The sequence below is a fragment of the Myotis brandtii genome, unplaced genomic scaffold (genome assembly GCF_000412655.1).
Source record: "Myotis brandtii unplaced genomic scaffold, ASM41265v1 scaffold265, whole genome shotgun sequence".
In the NCBI taxonomy this organism is placed as follows: domain Eukaryota; kingdom Metazoa; phylum Chordata; class Mammalia; order Chiroptera; family Vespertilionidae; genus Myotis; species Myotis brandtii.
Window position 1 is genome coordinate 389,900 of NW_005360086.1, and position 9,117 is coordinate 399,016.

General features: G+C 53.1%; 1 protein-coding gene across 1 annotated transcript in view; it reads left to right on the forward strand.

Annotated features, from left to right (window-relative positions):
- IGF2BP1 (insulin-like growth factor 2 mRNA binding protein 1) overlaps positions 1 to 6,722 on the forward strand; it is a 48,353-nt gene extending 41,631 nt beyond the window's left edge. The window contains 8 exon segments of the mRNA XM_005868140.2: positions 429 to 564; positions 1,147 to 1,269; positions 1,660 to 1,705; positions 1,708 to 1,778; positions 3,388 to 3,462; positions 4,144 to 4,275; positions 4,867 to 4,980; positions 6,449 to 6,722. Of these exon segments, the coding sequence (XP_005868202.1) occupies positions 429 to 564; positions 1,147 to 1,269; positions 1,660 to 1,705; positions 1,708 to 1,778; positions 3,388 to 3,462; positions 4,144 to 4,275; positions 4,867 to 4,980; positions 6,449 to 6,541 (790 nt within the window). The 3' untranslated portion in view covers positions 6,542 to 6,722.
- Positions 6,723 to 9,117: the final 2,395 nt, after the last annotated feature.

Consider the following 9,117-nt stretch of genomic DNA (forward strand, 5'->3'; position numbering starts at 1 on the left):
CTTCAGGAGAGGCTGCAGCTTGGAGCCAGGGCTTGTGTTTCAAACCTGGGTCCTTTTCTGAGGACAGAGCGTATGCAGTGGCCCGCTTCTCCGGGTGGATTAGCTCCTGTGAGCACCGTGTGTCCTTTCATCAGCGACTTGCTGATGGGCAGAGTGCTGCTCTGTTCTGGAAAGGCACAGGAAGTGGATGGCTTAGAACCCCCCGGGGAAAGGAGCATCCTTCTTGCTTCCCCCATGATGATAACCCGTGATCGGAGTCCTCACAAATAGAGGGGTTTCGGTTGGGTGTTCTCATCCCCCTGCCCTGGTTACAAAGCGAAGGCCAGAGACAGAGCTGTTTGGCAAAGGTTAAGCAGCTTGCAGAAATGGAGCTGGGGCCTGGGCCCGTCCCTCGAGTGGAGGGGGACGCTGCTCTGCTCTCCCTGCAGGCTGCAGGACCTCACCCTCTATAACCCCGAGAGGACCATCACCGTGAAGGGGGCCATCGAGAACTGCTGCAGGGCCGAGCAGGAGATCATGAAGAAAGTTCGGGAGGCCTATGAGAATGACGTGGCTGCCATGAGTGTGAGTGCCAGGCACCTGCTGCCCCCCTCCGAGCCTGAGCCACACAGAGTGGGTCTTCCTCATGGGACGGGCATGCCAAGTGCTGTGTGGTGTGGCCTTGGAGGCCTTTAAGTTTGACTAATAGGGCTTTTATAATTATATGTAAAACTTGTGTTTATGTAGACTTCAGCGGGTAGAGGGTCCATCACTTTCATCTGATTTTCAAAGGGGGTGGGGCAAGGATGTAGGAAGGTGAGTCCTAGAAGTCACACGGAGACCTGTCCCTGCCGCGTCTCCCGTAGGTGTGTCGCAGTACAGGGCTGTGAGTCTGTCCCCTGTCTCAGGGCGGAATGAGCCAGAGAGGACGGGCTCCTGACGGAATAAGATTGGTTGGAGTCGCTAGCTCTCAGTCCATAACTCCACAAGTACACGTGTGAGAACCCAAAGGGCAGGCGGTGTTTGTGTAAAAGCATGTCATTCGTCTGTTTTTGGCCGACTCTGTCTTGGGGTACTCTCCCTCTTAGTTCAGCCAGGGCCACACACAAGCGACCACCGGGCCCGGTCAGCCCGAGCTGACCTCCCCCTCCTCCCCTTTCACCCCAGCTGCAGTCTCATCTCATCCCCGGCCTGAACCTGGCTGCCGTGGGTCTTTTCCCAGCCTCGTCCAGTGCAGTCCCACCACCTCCCAGCAGTGTCACGGGAGCTGCTCCCTATAGCTCCTTTATGGTAAGTGCAAAGCCTTCTCACAGAACCCCTGGGCCCGGCGACGGCCTCCCTTAAACAGTCCCGATCCTTGGGGGTTTGTAGGGAGGTAGGAGGGTCTGAGGTTGCTTCTCCTCCATTGTTCCCAGCCCCTGGCAACAGGTCAGAACCTTGACTCCGTGGAGGGCAATCTCAGATGCTGCCAGGGATGCTGACAGCATTCTTCTTCCCTCCTCCTCTTCCTCCAGCTTCTTCCCTTGATTCCTGCTGGGCTTAGGGAGAGCCAGAGAGGGTGTTGCCCAGGTTGGCTGGGTGCCTGCACCCCTTTCTCCTTGAGGGTGCACAGCAGGGCTGTGGAGGGGCTTCTAGGCTGTGGCTCTTGGCCTGTGGTGATGACACACCCTGTCTTGGCAGCAGGCTCCGGAGCAGGAGATGGTGCAGGTCTTCATCCCTGCCCAGCGGGGGGCGCCATCATCGGCAAGAAGGGGCAGCACATCAAACAGCTCTCCCGTTTCGCCAGCGCCTCCATCAAGGTGATCTGCTCTGCCTCCCTCCCGGTCCCCGACGGAACCGCTCTGCTCCATCACCCTCTTGCCTTTGTCCCCAGGCGCCCCGCCTGGCTGGTGCTGGGGCCTTTTCCCTGTGGCTTTTGGCCTTGCTGAGTTCTTCACAGAAATCCAGTTTTCAGGCTAGGGAGGAGGAATTGTAGCCTAGAGAAGGAGGCTGGGTTCAAATTCCCATTCCTAGCTGTGTGGCCGGAGCCTCCATTTCCTCATCAGTATAGCCGTCACCGTGGCACCAGGAAACAATGCAGCTGGAGCCTGGTTCAGTCAGTGCCTGGGGGCAGGGGGTGCTCAGTAAATGTTAGCTGTCTGTTTACCTTCCCTGGCGGGGTCCTGTGGAGAGGGAGACGGTCACCGTGAAACAAGGGCGTTGTTAAATGGCACATTTGTTTGGTGATCTCAAAGTTTTGGTGAAGTGTGCTCTGAGGAAGTGTGGTCACTGCCCTCCCTCTTGGTCATCTCATCATTACCCCCCCCCCTCCCCTGAAAAGACTCCACTGAAACCTCCCCAGGAGATTGGGTGATGGGAAGAGTGTGGGGGCCCTGCTTAGATACCGGCACTGAAGCAAGCCCATCGTGCCTTCAGAACAGTTTTGGTACAAGGGGCAATGACTTTGAGGTGTGGAGTCTTTTTTTCTTCCCATGTTCTCAGAAGTGGATAGTGGGAGTAGGGGGACTGGCACAGTGGAGATGGAGGGCTCCTCTTTTTCTATTTTTAATTGAAAAAATATTTTAAGCTTGTTTTTTAGAGAAACATTGATTTGCTGTTCCACTCATTTATGCATTCACTAGAGACCCAGTGCACGAATTCATCGGCCTGGCCTGCGGGAACGGGCCCAAACCGGCTCTCTGACATCCCCTGAGGAGTCCCGGATTGTGAGGGGGCCAGGCGAGGGAACCCACCGGTGCACAATCAGGGCCGGGGAGGGATGTGGGAGGTTGGCCAACTGGGGAGAGACTGAGGGAGGGCTCCAGGGCATGTCCGGCCAGTCTCACTCAGTACCTATCAGCCTGACCCCAGCAGCAAGCTAACCTACCGGTTGGAGCGTCTGCCCCCTGGTGGTCAGTGCACATCATAGCGAGCAGTTGAGTGGCCTTAGCATCATTAGCATCTTACACTATGATTGGTTGACTGCACACTTAGCACATTAGGCTTTTATTATACAGGGCTAGAGGCCTGTGCACAAAATTCATACACTGGAGTGGCGGGGGGAGGGGGTGTCCCTCAGCCCAACCTGCCCCCTCTCATGGTCCGGGAGCCCTCAGGGGATGTCCTACTGATGGCTTAGAAGCGGGCCTAAGCCACAGTCTGGCCGCAGAGGCTCGGAGCAGGCCCCCCTCTGTGTTGTTCTCTCAGGCTCGGGGCCGCGCCCAGCCCCTCCTCCTGAGCTGGTTGTGACCTTTATGGAGTCCTGACCTCATTTTCATATTACTGCTTTATATATATAGATTGGTTGCTTCTTGTATGTGCCCTGACCAGGGATTGGCCCACAAACCTTGGCGTATGGGGATGTGCTCTAACCAACTGAGCACCCAGCCAGGGTGAGGGCGCCTCTTTGACCAGCTGTTTGCTTTGCAGATTGCTCCTCCAGAAACTCCTGACTCCAAAGTCCGTATGGTTATCATCACTGGACCCCCAGAGGCCCAATTCAAGGTTCTGGTCTTTATTGTTTTCCTAAGCTGGACACACTGGGATTGACCTGGGGAGGGGTATGCAAATCAGACTGGCATCGAGCTTCCCTCGCTACTTCTCGAAGGTCATGCGGGAAAGAAGGAATCTGAGGCTTCTTCCCTGTGCTCTGCCTTAGTTACTGCGGAAGGGAAGGCCTTTAACGCCAGATTCCCCTCTCTCCCTTATGTCTCTACTACATCCCTGGGTTCTCGAACTTCTGGTCAGAAGCCAAAGCTGGTTGTTAACTTAGCCTGACAGGGACGGAGAACGGGGACAGTTCTCCAGGCTGTGGAGTGTCTGATAGCCTGTCCCCTGAGCGACTTGATCAGCTGCCACTTGGACCTGAATTGCTAGCCACTGCATTGTCCAAATAAATGCCCTCATCCCAGACCCCCACGGGTCTGGTTTTACCAAACTGAACACATTCCTCTAGGAAGAATGTATTCGATTACTCTACCCAGGTTCTCCAGTACAGATAAGCAGAAGGGACCCTGATGGGTCAGTGCTGTTGATCTTTCATATCACCTGGCCTAGGTGGTTGATCTTCCTGTAGGTGGGGTGGGCTTGTGGGCCAGAAGAGGGTCGGGTGGAGCTTGGGGGCTGTACTTCGTGTTTTGTCATATATATATGGCACGATGATTAACAATGACCTCATCTTCTCAGGCTCAGGGAAGAATTTATGGAAAACTCAAGGAGGAGAATTTCTTTGGTCCCAAGGAGGAAGTAAAGCTGGAAACCCATATCCGGGTGCCAGCGTCGGCGGCCGGCCGGGTTATTGGCAAAGGTGGCAAAACGGTGAGCTGTGAGGGTCACTTTGAAAATTCTAGGCCTTAGTCCCCAAACCTAGCAGCTCTGCCGTGGCCTCCTGCTCCCCTGCCCTGCCCAATCTCAGGACTCCACTTTGCCTGTTTTCTTGATTCTGCTCCCCAAGCTTAGCTTCTGACTCCGTTTCCACCTGCTAGTCGCCAGCTTCTTGCCCCTCCCTCTATTTTTCATTGTTGAAAGTATTACATATGTCCCCCTTTCCCCCCATTGTCCTCTCCCAGCCCGCCCCTGCCTTCCCCCCCCCCCCTTGTCTGTGTCCATTGGTTATGCTTACATACATACAAGTTCTTTGGTTGATCTCTTACCCCACCCCGCAGTCCCCCCAAATCCTCCCCTGCCTTCCCTCTGAGGTTTGATGGTCTGTTGATGTCTCTATGTCCCTTGATCCATTTTTGTTCATCAGTTTATGTTGTCCATTCTATTCCACAAATGAGTGAGATCATGTGATACTTATCTTCCTCTGACTGGCTTGTTTTGGTTAGCATAATGCTCTTCAAGTCCATCCGTCAGCCATGGTTTCTTGGTGGCAGCTTGAGCTCTTCTCTGCCCACTTACCCCCAGGTGAACGAGTTGCAGAATTTGACAGCAGCTGAAGTGGTCGTGCCAAGAGACCAGACCCCTGATGAGAACGACCAGGTCATCGTTAAGATCATCGGGCATTTCTATGCCAGCCAGGTATGCATTTCCTCATCACAGACGGGTGGCAGGAGCCCAGGGCTCAGAGAAGCAAGACTCCAGAGGTTGGCCAGTGTGACCTGACCAGTCCTGGGACCCTGCCTGCCTCTGTGCTGGCCTGTTCTCTTCCAGGTGCATGAGTGTGAGGTGTGCATGCTTTATTCCCTCTATGATGCCCTAGGGAAAGCACTGACAACTTCATGTGTTTCATATAAATATGTGACTTTATAATTTATACATTATATATTAACTAGTGGCCCAGTGCACGAAATTTGTGCACATTAAAAGGGAATTAATTAGAGGAAATATTTTAATATTGCTATTGGCCCTTTCTCTATAATAGAAGTGTCAGAGATGAAAGAAAGTTAGTAAAATGTATATGAAAATAATATATAAATTTATCACCCACGGGGACACAGTGTCAAATCCTGCTGGCGCCGCAAGGCCCAGAGTCAAGTCCCCACCCACCTGCGTGCAGCTCGCCATGCCCGCAGCCCTGTCCACCTGCGCACTCCCCGAAATGGCACGCAACCCAGTCCCACTGGCGCCCATAGGGACGCAGTGTCAAGCCCCTGCCGGCCCCATGTGGGACTCCCCCCGAGTCCCGGTGTCCTGCCCTGCAGGGCTGGTGCCATGTGGGACTCCCCCGCTGCACGTCCTGGTCAAGTCCCCGCCCACCCGCCCGCGCCTCGTTGTACACGAAGCCCCGCTCACCCACGTGCGCCTGCTGCGCACGCAGCCCTCTGGTGATCGCTTGTGACGGCGTGACGACCACAGGCTTTTTATAATTTAGGGTGATCTTTCCTGTTATTTAACATTGGTCCTTCCCTAACCATTTTTTGCACTGGATAAGAAAAGAAATGGGTATTTTATCGCCCAGTCTTGCTCATGGAAAGGAGACATTTTCTGGGACACTTCTGTCAAGTGAATCGCATTCTGCAGTGGATTTTCCTTGTAAAACTGTTCTTAGGGAAGAAACTTTTAAGAAGTAAAGAGTAAAAAATACGGATCCTTTGGTATTTTGCCCATTTTCACAGTGGTTATTTCACTGATTTTTGTTTTTTGTTTTGTTTTGTTAATTCATCTCCAGGGGTTTCATCCCCTTTTCTGGGGATACTTACATGTGTAGTGGAGTTGTGATTTGTGACAAAGCCTCCTAGTTGATGGCCCTTTGACCAAAACATACTCAGGCAACTCTGTTCTGGGTTCAGTAATGTGACAGCTTCGTTAAGTTTTAAATTCGGAATGAGTGTATACTACCCCCTCGCCCACCCCTCTCCTTGCTGTATTGTCCAGTAGGTGCTCAGGGTCCATTCAGAGGCAGACAAACTGAGGTCACTCTAAACAGTCTTCCCCATCTTTCTAAAGTCCTGTGTGTCCTGTGGTCTGGGTCTGAGTCCCTGTGTGAGGCTGTCTCCTTCCTTGCCTTTGGGGGCCTCACCCTCCCTCTCGCCTGCTCTTTCTGCAGATGGCTCAGAGGAAGATCCGAGACATCCTGGCCCAGGTTAAACAGCTGCACCAAAAGGGACAGAGCAACCAGGCCCAGGCGCGGAGGAAGTGACCCGCCCCTCCCCAGCACATCAACTCGAGGACGACGGGCTGAAATCGAGAGCGCGTTCTCCCCAGCAGGCCTGAGAATGAGTGGGAATCAGGGACACTTGGGCCGGGGTGTAGATCAGGTTTGCCCACTTGTTTGAGAAAGACGTTCCAGTGAGGAACCCTGATCTCTCTGCCCCAAACACCCACCAATTGGCCCAACACAGCCCAACCCTCAGGGTGTCACCATGGAAATTCTAGCTCAGGGTGCTTTTAAACGTGGATTGTTTAAGTCAGTTCTTCAGGTCCCACCGAGAGGGTGGGCCAGATCCCAGTGGGAAGAGAAATAAAATTTCCTTCAGGTTTTTAAAACATGCAGAGGGGTGTTTTAATCAGCCTCCAAGGATGGTTTGCTTCTTGATCCTAAAATCCTTCCAGCCTTCTCCTGCTTGGTTTATTGGTTAAAATACCTCCCTTCTCATCCCCTGACCTAGCCTCTTCCTACATTCACACCAATTGTTTTATCGTGACCACTACCAGAAAAAGCGGGGACCAGGGAGTGCATCGCTTAGCTGACGTTACTGACTCAGAGGGAGAAGACAACGTCAGCATCTGAGGTTTAATTCCCGTCCCTCCCTAAACCAACCAACAGGAACAGCAAGGAGTAAAGACTGGAGGAGACCTGGGAAGATAGGCGATTAAAATAAGTAATCCACGTTTAAAAGGAAGGCCCTTGCGGCTGATCTGTTCCAGATCACCATCTTGGAAAATTGGCACAATTACAAGTCCCCCACTCTGCTGGGGCTTCCCCACCAAGACCCCTCGAACCGTACGGGCCCCGCATCGTGTCCAGGTGCACATGGTGGTACTGAATGCTCAGTGGGATAGGGGCTGACCACTGTACCGTCCCTGATTCCCATCATTCTCAGGCAGATTTTATATTTTTTTAAAGTCTATTTTAATGATTGGATGTGAGCACTGGGAAGGGGCCTTACTCCCCTTGAGAACGTCTCAGTTCCATGGAGGACTTGAGTGGCCCCAAAGGCCGCCACTGTGCCCTCACCCCAGCCCGTGTGCTCCCACGAGGGCTGGCTCCCGGAGGCAGGGGTTGCGGGGCGCTCCCCCCCCCACCGGCACTGTTCCTTTGGTGGTGGTGGGATGTGGAACCCAACCCTGAGCTCCCAATAAAGCGAAGGTTCATCATCTGGCATATTTTATGAATACCCAGCAAATTGGAGAGTATTTGCTTTTGTTTTTATCCTAGAGGCATCGTTAACTGATGGCTTCTGCCTCCACGAATCATTGGCGTGATGACAGGTGTGGCTAAAAAACAAAATTCAAAACACCAGCAACGTGTTACGCACAAAGGGGTAAATAGACTTAATTTATTGATTGACCAGCCTCCATAAGATCCCGTTTGAAGGTCAGGCCCGTGGAAGGCGGCAGCCATCGGTTACCTGAGGTTAGGCCTCTCCTCCTGATATACTTACGTCCGTGCATACTGGCCAGGCGGCGTCCCCGGGCTCGCTCCCTCGGACGGTGCTACCCAGCGTGCTGGGCAGGGAGGGCGGCCTCTGCATGTGAGGAGGCCCACGTGTGGAGTCCCCTCCTTCCAACATGGCAACCACAGTAAGGAGACAACGTGACGTGTGGGCGGAGTCAGTCAGGTAACGCTGTGCGCAAGTGAACTACCTCAAGGTACGGAGTTACCTCAGCAATTACTTTCCTTTTTGTTCCCCCCACCTCTTTTTTTTTTTTTAATCTTTTTTTCTTTTCCCCTTGCGGCTTGCTGATATTTTATATAAAAAAGAAAAGCAAAGCAAAAGAGAAGCTGATAGTCTTGAATATTTTATTTTTTTAATGAAAAGAAAAAAATGAGAAAGTTATGTTTCTTAATTTCTTACAACATGAGCCAGTGCAGCCCCTTAGGAACTCCCTGGAACAGGCCCTGTGGGAACGGCCTTGGGGGCCGCCTCCCTGGGTCCTGGGAGGAGACTGGGGCTGACAGGGAAGGTCCAAGCCCGAGGCCCCAGGGTGAGGCTCTGACCTCTGACCTCGGTCTCCTGGGCAGTCCTGCCTGGCGAGAGTCGGAGGGAGGCTCACCGGGCTGTGGGCTCCAGGGACGACGAGCCTCCCTGGTGCCCCCACTCTCCCCCTTTGGTTAAAGGGCAGCCCAGCCGGTCTTTCCCACCAGTGGTGCTGTTGAGATATTTTAAAATATTGCCTCCGTTTTATCGAGGAGAGAAATAAAACTAAAAAATATATACCCTTTAAAATTTATATTTCTCTGTCTAAAATATGGGAGCCAAGATCCTATTGGTGGAAGAGACAAAGCGGCCCCTCGAACCCCCCCGAGAGGTCCGCCTGGTCTGCTATCGCGATGCTGTCATCTCTGTTGTCTCGTTTCAGTCCCATCTTGTGATTCTTCTTGGTCTGTTTCAATGGCCCAAGAGGCAAGCAGATTCTTGGGTAACTGCTCCTCTCCATCCCCCTATCTTTAGGTTGATCTGATGGTGGACCCAAGCTTAGGGAACTCTTGACTTAGGGTGGGGGGTGTAAGGGGAGGGGGGGGGGGTGTGGGAACGTGATTGGGGGCAGGCT